The sequence below is a fragment of the Lingula anatina genome, chromosome 1 (genome assembly GCF_051362555.1).
Source record: "Lingula anatina isolate TDL-2025a chromosome 1, LinAna3.0, whole genome shotgun sequence".
In the NCBI taxonomy this organism is placed as follows: Eukaryota; Metazoa; Brachiopoda; class Lingulata; order Lingulida; family Lingulidae; genus Lingula; species Lingula anatina.
In genome coordinates this window covers 912,342-938,154 of record NC_141767.1, presented here as the reverse complement: position 1 = coordinate 938,154, position 25,813 = coordinate 912,342, and the positions used below count along the sequence as shown (strand labels likewise).

General features: G+C 36.4%; 2 protein-coding genes and 1 long non-coding RNA gene across 3 annotated transcripts; all 3 read left to right on the top strand.

Annotated features, from left to right (window-relative positions):
* The first annotated feature begins 999 nt into the window (after positions 1 to 999).
* LOC147763815 (uncharacterized) lies at positions 1,000 to 2,172 on the top strand. The gene is made up of 2 exons (XR_015332101.1): positions 1,000 to 1,111; positions 1,688 to 2,172. It is a non-coding gene; the product is annotated as an uncharacterized LOC147763815 (long non-coding RNA).
* A 3,699-nt stretch (positions 2,173 to 5,871) lies between these two features.
* LOC147763814 (uncharacterized) lies at positions 5,872 to 7,809 on the top strand. The gene has a single exon (XM_087001993.1). The coding sequence runs from the start codon at positions 6,024 to 6,026 to the stop codon at positions 7,542 to 7,544; it is 1,521 nt and encodes a 506-aa protein (XP_086858119.1). The 5' UTR covers positions 5,872 to 6,023; the 3' UTR covers positions 7,545 to 7,809.
* An 11,465-nt stretch (positions 7,810 to 19,274) lies between these two features.
* On the top strand, positions 19,275 to 21,332 carry LOC106151481 (uncharacterized). The gene is made up of 2 exons (XM_087000230.1): positions 19,275 to 20,315; positions 20,988 to 21,332. The coding sequence occupies exons 1-2, from the start codon at positions 19,614 to 19,616 to the stop codon at positions 21,108 to 21,110; spliced, it is 825 nt and encodes a 274-aa protein (XP_086856356.1). The 5' UTR covers positions 19,275 to 19,613; the 3' UTR covers positions 21,111 to 21,332.
* The last annotated feature ends 4,481 nt before the right edge of the window (positions 21,333 to 25,813 follow it).

The window sequence follows — 25,813 nt, the reverse complement described above, 5'->3', positions numbered from 1 at the left end:
ACTGCGGTTTGCAATGTGATTGCAGTAGTCTACTGCGCTGGAGTATCTACTGCGTTTTCTTGCGGGTTTAACACACACACACACACACACACACACACACACACGAACGAACGTGATGCCAATTGATTTTTTCATTGCAACTTCATACACTGCGCAGCCCTCCATAGTCAATGTAGTTTTGCAGATAAAGAAAAAAGTGGATTTGGAGAGAACCATTAGTACGCGTGTCAGTTTTTCTGCATTGTAGGTAAAAAAAAGTCTTACTATCTGCTGGTTAAACTGCGACGTGTGCCATACCCGCACGAAAATGCAGTAGTGTGAAGTAGCAAAAAAGCATTAACGCAGTAGTTGTAGTAGTTGTGTGGAGCTTATTTCCAGTAGAAATGCAGCATAGCCTACCGCAATTCTACTCCAAAAAGTACATAGGTTTGTACAGAGAGGAGCATTAATGCAGTAGATTAGCAGCATGATAGAAGCATGTTTCAAATATGCTAATTAGCTCCCAAATCGAAGCAGATTTGAAGCATGTTTGCAGTATAATTGCAGTAGTCTACTGCGGTTTGCAATGTGATTGCAGTAGTCTACTGCGCTGGAGTATCTACTGCGTTTTCTTGCGGGTTTAACACACACACACACACACACACACACACACACACGAACGAACGTGATGCCAATTGATTTTTTCATTGCAACTTCATACACTGCGCAGCCCTCCATAGTCAATGTAGTTTTGCAGATAAAGAAAAAGTGGATTTGGAGAGAACCATTAGTACGCATTTTAGGTAAAAAAAAGTCTTACTATCTGCTGGTTTAACTGCGACGTGTGCCTATATTCATACAACAGAGCCAGTTTTGAAATGATGGTTTAATGACAGTTTGCAAAATTGTATCGATTAAGGTGTGAAAGCAATAAAAAGTGCCAGTTAATTTATTCTCATTATTAAGATAGAGGCCACGTGTGCTATGAAAAGTTGTGAGCATGCGCACACCACTATTGTTGATTATTTTAAACCCACTCCCTGCGATAAAGCGAGTCAGTTTAACAGTTTTGTTAGACAGACGTCCAGCGAGGTGCATCTTCTACCTGTTACGATTGGTTTTGCCAGCTAAGGTAAATATTCAATTTTACTGAATGGTTGTCGGAGAGAGGGGTGTTACTCGTACATGCATGTGCAAGAGGGAGAATTACGACATACTATGTAAAGAGAATAAACTTTAAGAGATAACAGTTGTTCATTTTGGCCCAAAATTAATTTTCCTGGGGTGAAGTACAATTATTCCATACTTAGCAATGGTAAATGAATTCCCACATTTAAAATTAGTCCCTGGTTTTTTTTCTAAAGATTTTTTTGTAATGATCTCTTACGAGATTATATTGTAGCCATCTATGGAGGACAAATTTCAAAGGCAAGCACAAATCCCAAACTAATTGTGTTAACCGTAAAATAGAATTTCTTGCATATCCATTACTTATTTACAATGTATTTACTGTGAAAGAAATAGATATTTTACGAACGGTTGTTATCCATTTAAATTTGCTGCATTTCTAATTTTGATTTTATGAAGAGAAGAAAATATAGACATGAATTGGATTTAAACAGATTTGGTAGATGGGTTGTTTTCACATAGAGAGCTTAAAAAAGCCCGAAATGTCCTTGTAAACATGTTCAACCTTCATCTTTTACAGAAACAACCATGCCAAGGTCCTCTCTATTTGCCCTGACAATCCTTCTGCTGACGGTGTACCAGCTCAGCATGTTGTGCACCGTGGCTGAGGCCTGTTCCTTTAACCCGATGACCAACGTGTGTGACGGTTCGTGTACCGACGGTAAACAGTGTAAGATTGTCTCGGTTACCCCAATCACCTTGACCCATAATATCTATACCTGCGGCTGTGTTTATTAGTAACGGTCCTGAAACTTGTCACTGAACCCGGAGACGTCCACGGCAGAAGTCTATAGCTGAACACTCTACGATATAAACCCGTCACATATGATGTAAACTGTATTATTTTATTATTTACCCCTGAGTTTTCACATATACTTACAGAGGACCATCAAATATTCTGGCTGAATGAGAGACATTAGTCTAATCCTGAACCCGGGACTTTCAGTTCTCATGAGAACTGCAATCAGTGTATCAGGTTTCACGTTAATAAATGGTACACATTAACATTGTGTTCAGTATTTTTAATCATTTCCTCATTTATGAGGCATGATATAAACTCAGTAAATGAATAGTTTGGTCACCTAGATTAGTGCAGTTTGAGCAACGTTAATAAATGGTACAAACATTAACATTGTGTTCAGTATTTTTATCATTTCCTCATTTATGAGGCATGATATAAACTCAGTAAATGAATAGTTTGGTCACCTAGATTAGTGCACTTTGAGCAACTTTTGGGAAACGTATTGAATAGGTGTGGAATAAGATTGGCTACAGATAGAGCCAGATTATGTGCTCGGTGACAAATTTATTGCTAGTATTTTTGGGTTCAAAGTAGTAATTTTGGATTTTTATTGTTTCTTCTCTAAAACTAAGCAAAGTATAACCTGTGTGAACACGATGAAGATGACGAACTTTTAACACCAGTTGATGTGCCTCTTTCTATCAAACCACAGACAATTCTGCAACCCAAACCCCGCTTGCAATATTATTTTATCCATATAATATAATATTTTCTAAAAAAAATCCATAATGACTAAAAATGTTTATGTTTTAACGACTGGTTATGACTCAATAAAGCTGGAGTTGGGCCTTGCCTCCTATACTTTTGCAGATAAATAAAATGACACTGGATTTGAAGAGAATTATTCGCACGCGTGTCAGTTTTTCTGCATTTTAGGTAAATAAAATTCATACTATCTGCTGGTTTAACTGCGACGTGTGCCATATTCAAACAAAAGAGTTTTGAAATGATGGTTTAATGACAGTTTGCAAAATTGTATCGATTCAGGTATGAAAGAAATAAAAAGTGGTTGAATGACAGCTAACAAAGGTGTATCTTTTAAGGCGTGAAAGAAATAAAAAGTGTCAGTTAATTTATTCTCATTATTAGAATAGAGACCACGTGTGTCATGGCAAGTTTTTACCCTGTCTCGAATGGTTCGTGTCCTGCGTAGTTTAGATAATCATTCTTGGATATAACTGGGTGGTTTCTGTTTCAAAAGATTCAGATGAAAACAGATTCTAAGAATCCAAGCCATATAGAAATTCAAATATTCCAAAATGTACGATTCCCTGGCTTTTGAAATAAAGTTGATTGAAATGATTTCAAAACAGTAGAAATAAATTAGCAGTGTTCTAGATCTGAAGGGTAAAAAAAGTAAAAAAAATATTTTAAAAAAACAATCATTTTTTTATTCATGTTTAATCTGTACCGCTTAGAGAACCCCGAAATAACCTTGGCCTGTTAACATGTTCAATCTTCATATTTCACAGAAACAACCATGCCAACGTCCTCTCTATTCGCCCTGACAATACTTCTGTTGACGGTGTACCAGCTCAGCATGTTGTGCACTGTGGCTGAGGCTTGTTCCACGCAGACCAACAACTTTGTCGGTAAAATTACTGACCTCAAACATGAAACAGACTGGTTAAGTGCATGACGGCAGCGGGATAAAGTAGGTAAAAACAAAGCTGACTGTGAACGACGACCTTACCTTGTGTGTTAAATACATAGAAAGTACAGACACAAAGTATCTCTGATCATTAATAATAACAGTATAGAAAAAAGTATACGGGTTCCAATGGGGAAATCGATTATTATGAATTTTTCAGATGCATTATTTTAAAAAAATTAAAGATATATTTCTGAACAAAATAGATATAAACACTGTAAGATAGGATAGTCTGCTGTTCACACACAATTGAGGTGTTCTAATTTTAAGAATTATATTTTAAAAAGTGCAAAAAATTCACAATTATCCCACTGTAAAGATTGTGCCATTAATTTTTATGTTACATTCATTCATTTATTTTATCTATTTTTTTGTTCGATATTGCCAATAAATATAAAACCCTTAATTACAATCAATATATTCATTCAAACATTTCATATTGTATATCAAATTGCCAGGATTTGTGTACTCTGAAATTTTATTAATTTATTTGGGTGTAAAAAAAACAAATTTGCAAGTTGTTTGCTATCCGAGGAATGTTTTTTATTCTATTCATTTCGTTTGTCACCAGCCTAACTAAAATTATAGATGGATACTGATGAAATTAGCACGATAAATCAGAAATGGGCTTACTTAATAGTGATTATATTTTGGTGGGGATCTGGATCCAAGGACTTTGAAAGGAATTTCACCATTGCAAGATTAGGTCTATTACCCTTACCTTATATAATGGATCTCCTCTCAACATCCACAATTTATAAGCGTTCGGTCCTCGTAGTCGGCCAACGTTCTGTGTGTGCTGGGTGTTAATTGGCTTTATTTTATCTGAAGCTTAGATATTTTAATACCAGTACGTGCAGCACATCAGGTATTTTGCCTCTATTGCCTGTCGCAATAGTTTTTTTTCAGTAATTGGAACAGAAAAGCTTGTTGAAGTTGATTATCTGTACGTTACGGTTTTTATCATGGTTTATATTATGTTGTACAGCTACCTACCGGTATCTCATGCGAACCGTATCTTTTTTAATGTGTTCGGTAGCAGGTAGGCAAGTTTAATCAACATATCAGTATTCATCTGATTACTTCACAAAGTAATGAAACAACACTTATTACCACAATCTGAAATGAATTCGTCGCGGTCTGAGATACTCATCTCTTCAGTCATTTTTTGTTCTTTAGTCTACATGATTGCACAGAAAGGAGACGCGGCGAGTATCAAGTTTGATATTCACAGGTATTTTCTGGCTGTTCACTTGGTTTGAACATTTCTGTTCCGCGACTCTGTGCTGAAATGCAAAATCGTATAATTACAAGGTAGGTAACAGTCACACAACCAGCCAGACACTGAATAATCATTCTCTGTGAAGCATGCTCCCAGAGGGCTCCCTAGGTATATTTGAAAATACGAGGACAGCATGAGATGGAAAAGAAAAGAGGAAGAGGTCCATAAAACCAAGTGAAGAAACTAAAAGTAGATATGAAAATGTAGATATTATTTCTATATTTAACAATCTTTTCCGTGATGTTTATATACCTCTACTGTGACCTTGTGATGAAATTCGAGCGGTAATTACCGGGTTGGTCTTTATTTGTTTCCATGCAAACAACAAGCAGGTCCAGCAATTTCAAAGGCGGCGGGGGTCTTTTTCTGAAAAGGTGGGCCTTTTACCATGAAACCTTTGTGTACTTTATCAAATTTTACCAAGAGTGGGGCTTTCCCCGGCAAAAAGGGCCTGTTCGTTCCGCCCCCTCCCTGGCCATGGTATCAAGTATATTTTAACGGATTTCATAAATTTTTTATATATTGTAAGATTTGAACAGCAGTGTATATCATTAAAATGAATCCTAATAGGTCATTGTTTTGCTCTGGGAACTTTTATGAATAAAAGATTGAGACATGAAGGATTAAGATAAGTATAAGCATAAGTGAACCTATTAATTCCCCCAGAGTAGACCTGTAACGTGTATTTTAAATCTTACAATTACATTGGGCTGCGGATCCATGCTTAGGATGTGTGTAAATGCAATTTTTTTTAAATATCATACTTATACCTATAGAGTCTTTATGAACACATTGCTTTCTTTTTACAGGTGGAAAACCAGGTTTCAAAGAATGGATCGTCTGCTTCGAAATATCGTCTACTGCTTTTTGGCGCTTGTGGCACTTTCTTTGTTCATCAATCTTTTTATTTTCGCCCGTCAAGAACCCCTTCCAGTGACTAATGGGATGGGAACCGACCTCTTGTTGACGTAAATAGTGACGGCAGTCAACGTGACTGCAAATGCAAGGGGAAACAAATCACCAACTTGGGTAACAAACACAAACATGCTGCTCCTATAATCTCACGAAAGTTGCTAGGAGACGTTCTTCCAGACAGACACACTAACTTCTTGTATCGAGGTATGTCGGATTTGAATCCTTTGAAAGATATTCTTCCCTCTTCAGCAATACCAAATGTTTTCCATTACATCTGGTGTGGCAGTAGAGTCTTTGAATTTCAACATTATTTGAGCATTCTTAGCGCCTTCAAAATTCACCGAGCGGACAAAATTGTCATCCATTTTGAAACGCTGCCTCAGGTTGACAAACACCGCTACAACCAGTGGATTAACGACCTTAAAGAAGAGGTGCCAATTTTAGTTTTAAAGAAAGAACCAGATATGGCAGGATGCCAAACAAACGACTCCAAAAAATTAGATAAAATATTAGACGTCTTGAGTGACCATGGCGGAGTATACCTCAACGAAAACGTCATTATATCAGATCCTCACTTTCATATAAGGAAAACACAGCGTCTTTACCTATATTTAAAAGACATGGTGATATCTCAAGCGACTTTAACGACAGCTATTGTTCAAGGTTCTATATGGGCAGACAGGAATGCGGTTACAAAAGGCTTATCAAGTGAAAATTTTATTGCCGATTTATTAAATAAAACAGATAGTAAACTTCCTGCAATGTCTATTAATTGTATAACACATATAACTCACCGTGAATCCAACCATCCCTATTGCCTGCACATAGATCATACACTTTATCCTCATCAAATCTGGGAACGAAAGGACGAATTTGGGGCTTTGTGCAGGCGACTATTTTATGGTACAGAAGAGATCCCCTTTCCTGTTCCGTCGTACGAGACACTGATACCTAACATTGCTCATTACGTGTGGATGGGAGGTACAGAAATGCCCTTTTTAACATATTTAAGTGTGAAAAGCACATTAAATGTTCTGAAGGTGGACGATGTATATTTTCATGGAAACGAGGAACCCAAAGGCTCAAATTGGGACAAATTAAAAGGGGATCCAAGGGTGCACTTTGTTTTTCGAGATTGGCCGGAAACTATATTTGGAAATCCGGTCAATGATTATTCACATATCAGTGACGTTTTTCGGGTTGACATATTACTGAGATATGGCGGAATATACACAGACTGGGATGCCGTCTGGGTGAAGCCCATCGACGATTTACGTGCCTATGACGTGGTTGCCAATTACGATTGGACGGATTGGCATCCTCCTTTTCCAGATACATTAAACATGGGTACTCTCCTTGCAAAAAAGAACGCGAGATTTCTGCATTATTTTTTAGATACAATGAGGCGTTATGAAGACACTGGGGATTGGCATTATAATGCTTGTCTCATGCCTTACAAAGCATATGAGAGACACCCTGAAACTCTTTTTGTGAATAAGCATTTACAAATTATGTGTTTTGAAGTCAAATGTCATCCAGTGTTCAAACCTGGTTATAAAAACGTCAACATACATCACCTTAACAACGCAACATTCGACTGGCGAACTGACGCATACGCAGTTCATTGGACAGGACCAAGCCCACCAGAATTTGAAAATGAAGATACTTTAAGACGCTCAAAATCCATGTTTAGTGAGATTGGAAAATACATCTTAGATAAAAAGTAATAGAGTAGCTAACTATGCGTATTACTGGCATTAATGAACCCTGTGTAGTGGATAAGGCATGCATTGTATCGTAGCGTATTCCAACATTAAACCAGGTACTAGATATCAGTACTGCCAGCTCGTTCTTGATTTCATATATAACCCATATCAGCAATACTGACTCTGACTCAAGGACGACGAAAAATGGGTGTTTTTGAGGGTGATAGACCCCATTTGGTACGGTTTACAACTATGATTCAGCTAGGCGTTTTGCGTTTATATATATATATATATATATATATATATATATATATATATATATATATATGATGACGGACTTCGGATGTGAAGCCGACACTCGGCCTCCTGAAGGGCCTCGCTTTTGGTTCGGTTAAAAGGATAATATGTAATATGTATCTATTTGCAACTTAAAAAGTTGGATTTTACAATAAAAATAAATAGTGGTGAGATGCACAATCTTAAAATATACTTGTAAGTGTTAAAATGATTCAATACACATTAAAAGTTCATAAAAACCTCAGTTCTTAACATTTGGTAAAGCCCATGGGATAAAAGTTTTTGACGATCGTACAGTCCTCAATTTTGGCACACTGTACTTATAAACCCGGCGCAAAGTGTAGGAACTTTCATTTATCTCTGGTAGCAAATGGTGGATTTTGTGTCCTTCAGAGTGCATGTTATGCAATAATGTTTAAGATAGTTCATCTCTTCTACAAGCAAGAGTGATAAGTTTACATGTTTCAAGTGCCCCATCGTAGGGCAGCTCTGCGAATATAATCTTACATGCTCTAATCTGGATGGATTCAATTTTATCAACTTGTTGTTGTGTGAGACCTGGGTGCCACACCTGACACGCATATTCCAATGTAGGTCTGATAACTGATGTGTTAAAGCTTACAAGGCCATTGGTAGGAATACCCGCTCTTTTCAGAAGCTTAAGAACTATGACTCGGCTAGTAAAAATTCTATTTTCGATGGGTTTAACGTAACAGGGATCTCTACGCAATATTTTTTTTTATCTTCATAATGCTAATTTTTCTGCTCATTAATTACACGTTGCAAAGTTTGAATACCTATTTGATATATTTTCTTCTTTTGAAATGTCTATCCCCCCCCCCCCCTCCGACAAGGGGAAGTGATGTTAATGTTTATAATTTCCCCCGGAAATACCTCGTGGCTAAAAAATCAGATGGATTTCACATTTTCAATGTAGTTTTGCAGATAAAGAAAAAGACAGTGGATTTGGAGAGAACCATTAGTACGCGTGTCAGTTTTTCTGCATTTTAGGTTTTAAAAGTTCTTACTATCTGCTGGTTTAACTGCGACGTGTGCCATATTCATACAAAAGAGCCAGTTTTGAAATGATGGTTTAATGACAGTTTGCAAAATTGTATCGATTAAGGTGTGAAAGCATAAAAAGTGCCAGTTAATTGTTTCTCATTATTAAGATAGAGGTCACGTGTGCTATGACAAGTTGTGAGCATGCGTACACCACTATTGTTGATTATTTTAAACCCACTCCCTTCGATAGAGCGAGTCAGTTTAACAGTTTTGTTAGACAGACGTCCAGCGAGGTGCATCTTCTTCTACCTGTTACGATTGGTTTTGCCAGCTAAGGTAAATATTCAGTTTTACTGATTGGTTGTCGGAGAGAGGGGTGTTACTCGTACAGATATGTACAAGTGGGAGAATTACGACATGCTATGTAAAGAGAATAAACACTTTAAGAGATAACAACTGTTCATTTTGGCCCAAAAATTTTCCAAAAATTTTCCTGGGGTAAAGGCAGTTATTCCATACTTAGCAATGGTAAATGAATCCATTCCCACATTCAAAATTAGTTCCTGTTTTTTTTTTTTTTTTTTTTTTTTTTTTTTTTTTTTTTTTTTTTTTTTTCTAAAGATTTTTTGTAATGATCTGTTACGAGATTATATATCGTAGCCATCCATGGAGGACAAATTCCAAAGGCAAGCACAAATTCCAAACCAATTGTTTTAACCGCCGTTTGGGGGGTAAAATCGAATTCCTTGCATTTCCGTGAGTTATTTACAATGTATTTACAGTGAAAGAAATAGGTATTTTACGAACGGTTGTTATCCCTTTATATTTGCTGAATTTCTGATTTTGATTTTATGAAGAGAAGAAAATATAGACATTAATTGGATTTAAACAGAAATAGGTAGATGGGTTGTTTTCACATAGAGAGCGATGTCTTGTCAGTATCAGTATACTGTGGGGTAACCACGGGATCATGAATGTCCACATTACATGTGCAAAAATCTTTGAAGCGGCAGGTTGGCTCATGTTATATGGAACAAATTCCAAGAATCCAGGTTACAACTAAATTCCGATATTTCAAGATGTAGGATTCATTGTTTTCATCTCAAACAGGACGTTATAAATAATAAAAACGGTATAAATACAATAGCAGGGTTATCTGAAGGGTAAAAATAAAATTGTTATTTCTAAAGAACAATATTTGATTGTCTTATTCATATCTAATCTGTACCGCTTAAAAAAAGCCCGAAATGTCCTTGTCCTGTAAACATGTTCAACCTTCATCTTTTACAGAAACAACCATGCCAAGGTCCTCTCTATTCGCCCTGACAATCCTTCTGTTGACGGTGTACCAGCTCAGCATGTTGTGCACTGAGGCTGAGGCCTGTGCCTTTGACCCGATGACCAACGAGTGTGACGGTTCGTGTACCGACGGTAAACAGTGTAAGGTTGTCTCGGTTACCTTAATCACCTGGACCAAGTATCAATATAACTGCGACTGTATTTATCATTATTAGTAACGGTCTTGAAACTTGTCGCTGAACCCGGAGACGTCCACGGCAGAAGTCTTATGGCTGAACACTCTACGATATAAACCAGTCACATATGATGTAAACTGTATTATTTTATTATTTACCCCTGAGTTTTTCACATATACTTAAAGAGAACCATCAAATTCTGGCTGAATGAGAGACATTAAACTTATCCTGAACCCGGGGCTTTCAGTTCTTACGAGAACTGCAATCAGTGTATCAGGTTTCACGCTAATAAATGGTACACATTAACATTGTGTTCAGTATTTTTAATTATTTGCTCATTTATGAGGCATGATATAGACTCACTTAATGAATAGTTTGGTCACCTAGATTAGTGCAGTTTGAGCAACTTTTGAGAAACGTATTGAATAGGTGTGGAATAAGATTGGCTACAGATAGACCCAGATTATGTGCTCGGTGACAATTTTATTGGTAGTATATTTGGGTTCAAAATAGTAATTTTGTTTTTATTGTTTCTTCTCTAAAACTAAGCAAAGTATAACACGATGAAGATGACGAACTTTTAACACCAGTTGATGTGCCTCTTTCCATCAAACCACAGACAATTCTGCAACCCGAAACCCGCTTACAATATCATTTTATCCATATAATATAATATTATCTAAAAAAAAAGCCATAATGACTAAAAATGTTTAACGACTGGTTATGAATCAATATGGCCGGAGTTGGGCCTTGCCTCATATACCTAAATGCCCCCATACAATGATGTAATTTTCCCGATTAATTAGACACGAATATAGGTATCCCGCAGTAAATCTAAGACACGCACTGCATGCAGTTACCAATAGAATATTATCTTCATTATCAGGTCTATAGTTAGGGCCGAAAATAAGTCATTTTAAGAAGTTAATTTTTTTAAAATTAAAATTATCAAGCGTTGGTGAAAAAATTGTTATTTTAACACACACACACACACGCGCGCACAAACGAACGTGATGTCAATTTATTTTTTCATTGCTTCATACACTGCGCAGCCCTCCATAGTCGCAAAGATTGTAAAGTCAACAGAAAGAAGATATTAATTAGCTTAAAAGTTATGCATATTAGATGTTAGATTAGATGTTGCGATTCAGCATCCAGGGTCTGGAATACAGTCAGTCAGATATTTCTCGACAGCCACACACATCTCCCAATAAAAATTCACTACTCTCCAGTTCCACAAGTAGCCTATTTTCAAGGAATCTTGAGGCCAGCTGATTAAAGATACACGAGTCACCATCATTTGAATACCTCTTAGATATATTGTCTTCTTTTGAAATATCTTAACTTCCACACGACAAGGGGAAGTGATGTGAACGTTTATAATCCCCCCTCCGGAAATACCTAGTAGTATCGATACCTAAAAAATCAGATGGCTTTCATATTTTTAATGTAATTTTGCAGATAAAGAAAAAAGATTTCATACTATCTGCTGGTTTAACTGCGACGTGTGGCATATTCAAACAAAAGAGCCAATTTTGAAATGATGGTTTAATGACAGTTTGCAAAATTGTATCGATTCAGGCATGAAAGAAATAAAAAGTGGTTGAATGACAGCTAACAAAGGTGTATCTTTTAAGGCGTGAAAGAAATTAAAAGTGTCAGTTAATTTATTCTCATTATTAGAATAGAGGCCACGTGTGCTATGACAAATTGTGGGCATGCGCACACCAATATTGCTGATTATTGAAAACCTACTCCCTGCGATAAAGCGAGTGAGTTTAACAGTTTTGTTAGACAGAGGTCCAGCTAGGCGTATCTTCTTCTACCTGCTCCGTGTGGTTTTACCAGCTAAGGTAAATATGCAGTTTTATTGATTGGTTATCGGAGAGGGGGAGTTACCCGTACATACATTTACAGGAGGGGGAGTAACGACACATAAAGTAAGGGGTATAAACACTTAAATTTGCTGAATTTCTCAATTCGATATTTTTGGAAAGAAGAAAATATAAAAATGAATCGGATAAAAACAGAAATAGATAGATGGATTGTTCTAACATAGAGAGCGATCTCTTGTCATTATCAGTATGTTATGGGTTAGCCACGTAATAATAATATACAGATGAATTTCCATCAGAATTATTATATTGTTATTATTATTATTATTTCTTAAACGCCGCACTACACTACCATCTTAGTGCTGTTTACAAATAAAATTATCAGAATTACAAGTAATTATATAAATAAATCTAAGCTAATGTAAATAAAACAATTAAAATGATTAATTCTGGTTAAAATAGTAATAGTCTGAACAATAAAATAGATACTTTCAAGTATTAAATTTTAATTGAAATACTGAGCAAATAAGAATGTTTTCAAGTATTTTTTTTAATTCAACACTACCAATAGCCCAAATGTGTGAGGGTAGGTCATTCCATAAAATGGGTGCTGCGATTGAAAATGCCCTGTGGTTTAGGTTTTTTATTTCTTTTTTGTTATCGTTCCTGGTAAAACAAAGAGTGGAGGTGGATCTGGTGAACCAGGTGAGATTGGCTGAACCTAGATGTAGCATAGAGTTATAATATGAAGGGCATCCAACTCTGGTGAATTTAAAAACTAACAGCAGTAATTTAAAAACAAATCTCTGTCGCACGGGAAGCCAATGTAGTTCGAATAAAATTGGTGAAATGTTTGATCTGAGAGGGGTTTTGGTAAGTAGTCGTGCTGCAGCATTTTGGGCAGATTCCAGTTTTTCAATTTGGTTGGTAGGAAGACCAGTAAACTGTTTCCGTAGTCAAGATGTAAAGTTCTGAAGGCATGGACAAGCCTCTCCATTTGACCTTTGCCAAGGACAGTGGATAATTTAGAGGTTTTTTAAGACCATAGAAATCGGCTCTTTATTTTTACTGATGTAAGCGGCCATACTGCACTTCTTATCATAAATTGTGTCATGAAGGCACCTTGCAGTAGATCATTATTGTGTAAGGATTCACCAAACCTTGTCTGAAAATGTCTTTCTATTAATTACTCAATGGGAATTGCATTTGATTTCGCTGGTTTGTCCTCTCGGTTGGTTTGTGTTCTGTGTGGTTGGGATAATCATCTTGGACTATAACTGGGTGGTTTCTATTTCGAAATATTCAGATGAAAACAAATTCCAACAATCCAAGTGATAGCCAAATTCCAATATTCCAAGATATAGGATTCATTGTTTTTATCTGAAACAGGACCTTCTGAAATAAAGTTGACTGAAATGCTATCGAAACGGTATAAACAAAATAGTGTTCTAAAGGGTAAAAAAAAATAGTTATTTCTAAAGAACAATATTCATCGCTATTTTCTTATTCATAGCTAACATGTACCGCTTAAAAAAGCACAAAACTTGTACTGTTAACTTATTCAACCTTCATATTTCACAGAAAAAAACATGCAAAAGTCCTCTCTATTCGCCCTGACAATCCTTATGCTGACGGTGTACCAGCTCAGCATGTTGTGCACTGTGGCTGAGGCCTGTTCCATGGATTCGCAGACCAACAAATGTGTCGGTTCGTGTGACGGGGGTAAACAGTGTGACATGGGATCGGCTACCTACTCCAACGGGAGGTGGACATATGCCTGCGAGTGTATGTATAATTATTATCATTATTAACGGTCCTGAAAGTTGTCACTGACCCCGGGGACGTCCACGGCAGAAGTCTTATGGCGGAACCCTCTATAATCCGATATAACCCTGTCACATATGATGCAAACTGAATTATTTATCCGTGAGTTTTCACATATACTTAGAGCAAATAAGCAGAACCATGACATGAAATACTGGATTGATTGATTGAGAGACATAAGGATGATCCCGAACCCGGGGCTTTCAGTTCTCACGAGAACTGCAATCAGTGTATCAGGTTTCACGTTAATAAAATGCACAAGCATTAACATAGTGTTCAGTACTTTTTAATCATTTCCTCAATTATGAGGCATGATATATACTCAGTAAATGAATAGTTTGGATACCTAGATAAGTGTAGTTTGAGCAACTTTTGGGAAACGTATTGAAAAGGTGTGGAATAAGATTGGCTACAGAAATGTCCAGATTATATGCTCGGTGACAAATTTATCGGTAGTATATTTGGGTTCAAAATAGTAATTTTGTTTTTTATTGTTTCTTCTCTAAAACTAAGCAAAGTATAACCTGTGTGAAGACGATGAAGATGACGAATTTTTAACACCGGTTGATGTGTCTCTTTCTATTAAACCACAGACAATTCAAACACTACAATTTCATTTTATCCACATATAATAATATTTTCTAAAAAAAAGCCATAATGACTTAAAATGTTAATGTTTTAACGACTGGTTATGACTCATTGAAGTCGGAGTTGAGCCTTGCCTCATATACTTTTGCAGATAAATAAAATGGCAAAGGATTTGAAGAGAATTATTCGTACGCGTGTCAGTTTTTCTGCATTTTAGGTATAAAAAAAATCATACTATCTGCTGGTTTAACAGCGACGTGTGCCATATTCAAACAAAAGAGCCAGTTTTGAAATGATGGTTAAATGACAATTTGCAAAATTGTATCGATTTAGATATGAAAGAAATAAAAAGTGGTTGAACGACAGTTAGCAAAAGTGTATCTTTTAAGGCGTGAAAGAAATAAAAAGTGTCAGTTAATTTATTGTCATCATTTGAATAGAGGCCACCTGTGCCACGACAAGTTTTGAGCATGCGCACACCAATATTGTTGATAATTAAAAAACCCACTCCCTGGGATGAAGCGAGTCAGTTTAATAGTTTTGTTAGACACAGGTCCAGCGAGGTGCATCTTTTTCTAACTATTCCGAGTGGTTTTGCCAGCCAAGGTAAATATGCAATTTTACTAATTTGTTGTCGGAGATGGGGGTGGGGGGGGGGGTGTTCGTACATATGATACATGTAAAGGTGGGAGAATAATGACATAAATGATAGACCATTATGATAGACCACTGGGTGGTTTATGTTTCAAAAGATTCAGATGAAAACAGATTCTAAGGATCCAAGTCATATAGAAATTCCAATATTCCAAGATGTACGATTCCTTGCCTTTTGAAATAAAGTTGATTGAAATGATGTCAAAACAGTATGAATAAATTAGCAGAGTGTTCTGAAGGGTAAAAAAAGTAAAAAAGTTATTTTTAAAAAACAATCTTTTATTTTCTTATTCATGTCTAATCTGTACCGCTTAGAGAACCCCGAAATAACCTTGGCCTGTTAACATGTTCAACCTTCATATTTCACAGAAACAACCATGCCAAGGTCCTTTCTATTCGCTCTGACAATACTTCTGCTAACGGTGTACCAGCTCAGCATGTTGTGCACCTTGGCTGAGGCCTGTTCCTTGGACCCGCAGACCAACAAATATGTCGGCTCGTGTACCGGGGGTAAACAGTGTCAGATTGCCTCGATTTCCTACGCCACCGGGAAGGCGACATATAACTGCGAATGTATTTATGATTATTATTAACGGTCCTAAAACTTGTCACTGAACCTCTTTTTCTTTTTCTAACTATTCCGAGTGAATGACTCTGCAAATCATCAGGAGCCATCTTCTTTCACATTTGTGCCAAGTGCTTTTTTTATATTCCATTGTACAGTGGTAAGTGGCCTTATGTCCCACGCGGGACGAAGAGCAATGATGATGTACAGTGGTAAAAGTTCTTCAATTGCCATGAAAGTTTTTAATCAGACTCTGTATGGTGCTGCTATCTGCTGGTGCTATCGGCAACGAATTAGTTTGCCTTTGTTTCTGAGTGAATCTACCGTCTAAAATCACTATTTCTGAAAATATGTACGTTTTGCTGAGGGTAGGCTAGGCAATACACGGCAAACTTCTTAGTACGTGTGTACAACAGATTTATTTTTTTAAAAACGCTAGCGATATTTGGTCAGGTGGCCTTGAAGCATAGCACAGCGTTGCTGTCTATCGGCATCAGGCCGTTAGTTTGTCAATTATCACGAATTACACACGAATCGCGAACCCATTCATTTTCCTATGGCAATCTAGCAACTCATTAAAAGTGCACGCATGCGCAGTGGACTAAGCGTGACGTCATGCAGTGCATTTCTGGGGATGAGATGTTAATGTTCTAACCACAGGTTGTGACTTACTAAGGGACCGTTCAAATGAAAAATCTATTTTCTAAAAATCTAAAAATCTATATGCGGTATCTTGTGATCACGGTCTGTGCCCTGAATACCCCGCGGCGTAATTACTGGCAGCGCCGAGAAGTAATTACAGCTTTGGAAGCAACTGGCTCCTGCCCGTAATTACGCCGTGGGGTATTCAGGGCACAGCTGAGCTGGTTCACAAGTAGATTGGACCACACTACCCGTTTTCAAGGTGTGCCTCAGTGCGCATTTCACAGTGTTATACCCCGGAACAAATTTTGAGTGGTGATGTAATACATTCCAACCCCACTGAGAATCATAACTATCATGTCGCGTACTCGGCAAGAGCTGTGTCGCGTATGATACATCGAAGCTCATACTGACGCACACCTTGATGACTGGTAGTGTGGTCCGATCTGCCGGTGAATTCAGGATCCTTCGGTGCGGAGTCTGGTAGTTGGGTCGGCCTTTAATTGTCCCCCATACAATGACTTAATTTCCCGCTTAATAAAACACGAATATAAGTATCAGATTGAAGATTCCCATTTAAATTTTTTCCAACTTCTTTATAAGTGCTAAATAATCTGAGACATGTACAGCATGCAGTTACTTATTTAATTGCATCGTCATTATTAGGCTTACAGTAAGGAACGGATGTTACTTCTTTTAAGATTAAAATTATCGCGGTTTAATGAAACGTTGTTCTTTCGACAAACACACAAAAAGAGGAAAAAAAGAAAGAAAAGAATACCATGCCAATTTTGTTTTATAGCAACACTGTAGCACAACGTATAATCGCAAAGAATGTCAAGCCAACAGAAATGTTATTTTAATAGCTTCAATGTTATACATATAGAAGCTGAGATTCTGGTATTCAGTCAGCCAGATACTTAGTTTTTACGGCAACCACACAGATATTTCCACTGGCCTTTAGAATAAGAACCCCAGGTTAAACGACACAGGTATCCAAGTGGACAGGTTCTTGGAAAGCAGCTATAGGTCAGCGGATTATATCTGCAAGAGTCGCAGCCAACAGCGAAGGTGCACAGTAGGAATACTATAAATACTACTGCGCCCCAGCCAGGTCGGGTAAATATCTGCATGACCGTCTCTGAAATACAGAAAGCTATAGTGCAGCTGATTGTAAGCTAAAGTATACAGAATTAAACTCAACAGAACAAAATAAACAGAAAGAAAAAAGAAAATGGCGTCAATTTTCCTGTATAGTACAAGTTTTTCTATTCCGTCTTTTCTGTCCGTATGGCCCAGAAATTTGATTTGTCTTTTTCTTAGTAATTTAGTTCTTCTTCATTGCTTTAAAAAAAACAGCTGTATTCTTGTCCTATAACTTTATCCTGGATTTTGTTGAAAATGTCCCGTTTCGGTTCCATTTAATTTTTTTTATCATATAGTGCTAACACCACCTGCGCTTAATAGCTGACTTATATCACGTATGTGACAATTCTTTTTTTACCAAAATAAAAACACAGAGTGTTATTTATTACTAGTTTGTTGTCAAAGCTACCAGCATTGAATTATGCACCTCCATCACGTCCATAAATAATGAATGATATCTTACAAAAATGAAAATGTCAGGGTTGTCATCCGAAGTCATTAAAACAACGTATGGAACGACAAAAACAATGTTTTGATTCAAGCGATAAAATTTACAACATCAAAAAGACAGAAACTTTTTTATTTCAAACTGTAAAATATCAACATCAAAAGGCTAAACATTTGATCGCGCCATTCGCTCTTAAAGGTTTACGCATACTGTCTGTTTTTTCTTTTTCCAGAGACATTTCTGCTTAAAATTGCTTTTGGGGTGTGGGTCCAGGGAACAGGGGGCAGAATAAAGGCACAACAAGATTTCCACATACATTTAGCTGGCTAATTCTACAAACTTTTCTGAACTGTCCACTGAAAATTTATCTTTCCATGCACAGCTTGTCGCTAAACAGTACCTAAGCTGGCTTACAATTATAAGAATTACTGCCAAGGCTTAATAAGAGGACGTTTGCATGGTCTTTAAGGTACATCATTACTAAAAATTGTGCATAAAAACCCATCACAATATTACATGCCATTTCAATAAGGTCAAACTAAAACAAAAACACACGCTGACGTAAGGATGTCTTTATAAATATATGAACTGTCACACAGGGGAGCTTTCTGTCATGGCTAAAACGTATCTAACGTTTGTTCCACAGAAAAATGTCTGAAAAAAGTTTATTCTTGTCCAAGCGTTATATTTGTCTTCATAAAACATGGACACGCTGCAGTAAAAGCAACTGTATGTCATCCCCTCCTGTTACATGTATACATGCACGTACATGTAACATACACATATACTGGCCTAAAAAGAAAAGAAATGTAAGTTTTTTTTTACCACAGTGCTTCAAACTGACCGAAAATGCACATGTTAGTCAGTATGGTGTCTGAAGTTTTTCAGTGACAGAACACCTTCTCAGTCCTTCAGTCAACACCCGTCCCCATACTGCCAGGATGGCACAGCTGGGCCTACAGCAATAATAACAATAATAATTTATTAAGCCAATAAAATACAAATGTATAAAATCGGGAATCTTTTGCCCTGTAGTAGCGCCATTGAAATATAAAGAATGAAAATTAAAATTACATGTTAGAGTTAAAAATAGTTACTGCCGAAGGATAAAAGCTATTTGAAAATCGCTTACTACCCTTAAAAGCTAAGAGTCTCGAATTGCTAGGTAAAAATTTAAAAGGGTATGGGCTGGATGGGAACTGTCTGTCATTATTGATAATGTTTTCTTTTAGTCCTGTCTAGATATATAAAGTATTGACGGGGGACTGGAAGCGAGAACGAGGCCAAGGAGGAGACAACGACCGTAAGAGAGCTCCTAGAATTTCTTACAAATTCAAACAATCGGTAAGAAATATTACAGCTATGGATACATAAATGTGTGAATACTAACTGTCTCCTGCGAATGGAAGCTGTTTAGCTGACTTGGTTTTTGTCAACAAGCTTTATTTTGACATTGATCATAACGTATACCATAACTATACAACTGACAATAGATCGTGACAAGTGCGCTTCAATACAGGTGCATCGGTGAGTACTGCTCACCGGATAAACAATAGTTTCAAGTCAGCCTTATTGCCTCGAAAACACATATCTCTCTATATATATATCACAATGAGCTCAAATAATAAATCAAAATACTTTGATACGATCAAAGATTCAAAGAGCTCTATGACAGACCGAATGAAAACCACAGCTGACAAGAAATCCACCAGTCAGCCAGCAAAAAGATCCCATAGTGAGGTTTCTAACACAAGTACAGAAGAAACATCTTTGATTTTGATAAAGCTAGACGAAATAGAATCTGAAATCAAAAATACTGTAAAAACAAATGATCTAAAAGATATTGTGCAAGAAATGGTCACGGAAACTGTCACTAAACTTTTACTTAATTTCAAAGACGAAATCGGGACAAATCTTGAAAAATTAGAAGACAAGCATAAATTAGATATTGGAGAGCTAAGGGAAAGAATCGATTCACTGGAATTGGAAAATGACGCTCTCCGAGAACAGCTAGCGGGAAAAGAAAAGTCTCTCAGAAAGCTCACGGAAACAGTGGAGCAAGCAAACTATGCGTCAAACAATGCTATCAAAATGGCGAACTATAATGAACAATATTCCCGGAAAAATAACATAAAAATCTACGGGGTGATAGAGAAGGAACATGAAAACACTCGGGATGTTGTGTGCAAGGTGCTTAAGGAACAGGGAGAAGTACAGATAACGGCTGATGACATCACGGCGGTGCACAGAATTCCCGGTCGGCAAGGGTCTCCCCGGCCAATTCTAATGCATGTTAAAAACACGGAAATCAAGGTACGTATAATGCGGAGTAGATCTACCTTGAAAAGGCATGACAAAGGTGTTCGGCTGGCTGACGATATTACCAAGCTAAACGCTCAATTACTGCAGCGCCTAAAGGAAAACGAGCAAATTGAACAGTCGTGGTTTTATAATGGGAGCGTGTACGGTAAAGTGAAACACACTGGCCAGAGAATGAGATTTTCTATTGACGATGACATTGACAAGAAAGTTAAAATAAGAAAATAAAACATTAAACCAAATATATTTTGATTAAAAACCAATATATGATGAGTTACATTCCATTCTCCTTCTATACAAATATGCTTTATTACTTAAGGAGGAGATTGGATCTAGTGGAAACTATATGAATTCTCTCTTGATACTGGTATGTGATATATTGTTTAGTAGTTTACGTACCCCCTTGAATACTGTTACAGTCTGGAGGTACGACTGTGCCACTGGTATAGAAACTATATGTCATTTCTCTAGATTACTATGTGTTTACTGTTTACCTCTCTGAAAGACCTGATATATATGAAACTTAGTGGATGTATGTAAAAGAGTAACGGATGGCTTTACTGCAGCCTGAACTCATTACGCCAATTCTTAAAAAAAAAAAATCTACACATACGAAAATGAGATTGTGTAAATATTGGATAATTACATGAACATTGTTTTTTGCAGAGACAGAGGGGTTTTCCTGTTTGTACTGTATGTAGTCATGCTATCATTCGCAGGATAGGCAACAGCTGTCCGAAGAGGAGGCCTCCTGATATATGTGTTTACCACTCAGTGTTGTACCTTTAATGTTTGTCTGTGGTGTCGATTTGTGTGAATGGGTGAATGTATGTGTTTATAATTACGTGTTGATAATGCCTAGACTACTTGCGGAAGTATCGTCCTTTTTATTGGTTAAATATTTATTATTAGATTCTAAGTAATGGTTAAAATAGTAAGTCTGAATTGTCGAGGACTCAGTAGCAATATGGTGAAAAGGAGAGATATTTTTCATAAATGCAGGTCCAAATATGACATCGCTATATTGATTGATACTCACAGTGAGAAGAAAAACGAAAGCTTGTGGAAAAATGAATGGGGTGGGGACGCGGTTTTTTGTTCACTAACTAGTTGCAAAAGAGGTGTTGGCATCTTATTCAAATCTTCCTTTGACTTTAAAATCCACAAAGAGATTAAAGATCCTAGAGGTAGTTACCTATTACTAGACATTGAAATTCAGGGCACGAGACTCACGCTAGGCGCTATTTATGGACCAAACAATGACGATCCGTCTTTCTTTAAGGAGATCCAAAATAAAATTGAAGTAATTGGAAATACCTCAATAATACTTGGGGGGGACTGGAACGTACCACTTGATTACATAACTGACACCGATAATTACCTACACAACAACAACACAAAGGCAAACCGAGAAATTGTCCGCATAATGGACAGTTTGGATTTAATTGATGTCTGGCGAGAAATGAATGCGGAATGTAGAAAATTTACGTGGTTTGGACCAAATAAGAAAAAAAGCAGACTTGACTATTTTTTGATTTCTTCTGATTTACAAGACATAGCTGTTGCTGCTGGCATGGATTTTGCTTATAAATCAGACCACTCTCCAGTAAACATGGAGATTAATTTTATTCAAATTGAAAGAGGAAGGGGGACGTGGAAATTCAACAACAGTCTGTTAGGCGATTGGAATTATGTAAACTTAATTAAAAAAACCATAAAAGAAGTGATAAAGCAGTACAGGACAGACGATAATGAAAACGTGGAAATGGCCGAATTTAATATTGACGATTGTTTACTATGGGAAACCTTAAAATTTAGTATTAGAGGTGAAACGATTAAATACGCATCCTATAAAAAGAGAGAAGCAGAAAAAGAAGAAAAAATAATAAGTGAAGAATTGAACAAATTATATGACTCTCTAAACAACAGAGATGATGAGACTATTCGGTTGGCAATTCGGGGAAAAGAAGATGAATTGAAAAGTATACGTGACAAAAAAATTGAGGGGATTATTTTAAGGGCAAAAGCAAAATGGAAAGTAGAAGGAGAAAAAAGTTCAAAATATTTTCTTAATTTAGAAAAAAGGAATTATTGTGAGAAATCGATATCTAAATTGAGGAGGAAGGACGGAAAAGAAATAACAAATATTCACGATATCTTAAAAGAACAAAAAAGCTACTATAGCGATTTATACCAATCAAAAGACACTCTAATGGATAACGTCCATAGTTATACCTTTTTCAATGACGAAAATCCATTTATTAAAAAACTTCCAGAAGAAAAAAAGATTACTATGAATGGCTCTCTGTCCCAAACAGAATGTCTCAAAGTACTTAAGAAAATGAAGAATGGAAAATCTCCTGGTTTAGATGGCTATACGGTAGAATTCTATAAATTCTTTTGGACTGATCTTAAAGAGCCTCTGCTTAGGTCACTGAATAAATCCTTTGAGGTACAGTCAATGTCTACATCTCAACGCCAAGGTATAATCAAGTGTATACCAAAAGAGGGGAAGGAGAAAGTATTCCTTAAGAATTGGCGTCCAATTACTTTGCTGAATGTTGATTACAAACTTGCTTCTGCTTGCATAGCAGCCAGAATCCAATTACACATTGACGATATAATCTCTTTTACACAGGCTGGATTTGTTAAAGGTCGGTATATAGGCGAATGTTCCAGAACTATTCAAGATATCATCCATAAAACAGAAAAAGATGACATTTCAGGAATTTTATTAATGCTAGATTTCGAAAAAGCTTTTGATTCTGTAGAGTGGGCATATATTTTGCAGTGTCTTAAATTTTTTAATTTTACTGAAGATATTCAAAACTGGTTCAAAACCCTTTACTCCAATGTTTCCACTGCAGTGGAAAATAATGGACATCTAACAGAATTCTTTAATGTCAGTCGGGGTGTTAGACAGGGTGATCCTCTGTCCCCTTACATATTTATTATCTGCATAGAATTGCTCAGCGCGGCGGTCAAATTTGATCCAAACATAAAAGGGATCTTACTGAATAACTCAGAATACGTCATTACACAATACGCAGATGACTCTACGCTTCATCTAGCAGATGATAGAGAGTCATTGAATGCAGCTCTGGATATGCTAGAATTGTTCTCTCAATGTTCAGGATTGAAAATAAACTTTGAAAAAAGCCAGGCTGTTTGGATTGGAGCAAAGCGCTGCTGTGGTGAGGAGTATCAAACCTCTAAAAGTATATTTTGGAATCATAGTGGGAAATTTAAACTACTGGGTATTTGGTATAACCTAGCAAAGGATGACATTTATGAAGAAAATTTTAAAGAAAAATTACATTCCATCAAATCGTTGTTAAATGATTGGTCGTTCCGTCACATTTCACTCCTAGGTAAAGTAACTATTTTAAAATCCTTGGCACTCCCTACCATCATCCAAATATTAACTGTCCTTCCTATGCCTGCTGATCTTTTTTTTTAAGATTTGGAGCGAGTTTTTTATCGCTTTATTTGGAACAGTAAAATAGATAAAGTTAAGAGAAATGTTATGATTAATTCTTATGAAAACGGTGGATTAAAGGTCCCCGAGGTGAAATCCTTCTGTAAAGCTCTTAAATTGATATGGCTAAAGAAATTGGTAAATCCACATAATTATTCTTCGTGGAAAACTCTTTTGATGGATGAGATTGCGGAAATCGGGGGAATTGACGTATTGCTACTTCCCTCGAAGGGCCTACAGTCTATACGCAATATTAATATACTAAATACTTTCTGGAAAGAGATTTTGGGAATATGGGCTTCTGTGCAAGAATTTTCTACTACTTCTCCGGATGATATCCTAGCACAACCTTTATGGGGAAATGATCATATTAAGATTAATAAAAAGATAATCTTCTATAAACCTTGGTTTCGAAAAGGAGTGCTTTACGTTAATGACCTGATTGATAATACTGGTTCAGTAAAAAGTCTAGACGTTTTTTGTGATGAATATAATATAGATTGTAATTTCCTTGACTATCAAGCCGTCATCAGCGCTTTACCTTCTGCCTGGAAAACTGTTATAAGAGGGTGTCAAAAGAATCTTGCAGCAATAACAAATAAAAATCTCGTATTATTAAAATCGAAAAACAAATTAACGAAACTCTTTTACCCGAAATTTATTTCGGATAAGGAAGCAATACCTCTTAACATCCATAATAAGTGGATGGAAAAGCTGAACATTGATTTTCCAAGTGAAAAGTGGAAGCTAGTTCATGCATTGCCCTTTCGAGAAACCAATGATCATAAACTTCTCACATTGCAATTTAGAATTTTACATAGAATTTATTTTACGAACTCGATGCTTTTTAAATACAATATGTTAGAACATGAGCGATGCACTTTCTGTAATGACCCAAAAGAAACTTTATTGCATATTTTCTGGGACTGTACATATGTTCAAGCTATTTGGACTTGTCTCATTCAGAACCTACGTACACAGTACTCTGTTGAATTAAAACATCAACCGTGCTTGTTTATATTTGGAATCCTGGACGACAGCCCTCTCTTAGGTATTAATCTACTACTTCTCTATATAAAGAAATATTTCACTTTATGTAGACAAAATAAAAGTACACCTCTTTGGAATGCCTGCAAAAAGTATTTGGAAAAGCAAAAGATAATAGATTTTCAATCTTTATACCTACTGGGTCCTCAAAAGGCAGATAATCTAAGGAAAAAATGGGACAGTATAGAAAAAATATTGATATGAATAAAAAAGAACATTTGTTGTAGACTAGGCCTAATAAGATTCTTTTATTTAAAAAAAAAATTCTACATGTAATTTTAATCAACATTTGTAAGAACTTCGTTTGTAGTGTGTGAATGGTGTGTGGAAGGTGTATTTGTCTCTTATTGTGTTGTACATGTCTTGTATTAATTTTCGTGAATAAAAAAAAAAAAAAAAAAAAGTATTGACGGGAGTTAGATCTGTTCCAATTACAATCCCTGCAGTTTCGACGATCTTTTCCAACTTGTTCCTCTCCTCCACAGTTGCATGTCCATACCAAACAGTTACTGAATAAGTTAAAATACTCTCTAAATCACACCTGTAAAAGTTCGTTAAAATAAACACATTTCTGGTAAAAGCTTTCAATTTCCGTAAAAAAATACATTCGTTGACGTGCCTTTTTCAATAGCTTCGTGATGTTATCGCCCCAGGTTAACCTATTATTCAGCTGAACCCCTAGTAATTTATAATTAGAAACCTGTTCGACCGCTTTACCGTTAACTTCCAAGGGATTTTTACTTATCTGATTTCTTCTGAAGTCTATGACCATTTCTTTTGTTTTGCTCACATTTAATATCAAGTCATTGTCTGTGCACCAATTTACTAAACTTGTAACCGACTGCCTGTATGACATCTCATCATTATGGTGTATCAAGCCGACTAAAGTTGTGTCATCGGCAAACTTCCTTAAAAATGTATTTTCCTCCCTCGCCACACAGTCGTGGGTGAATAACGTATATAAACA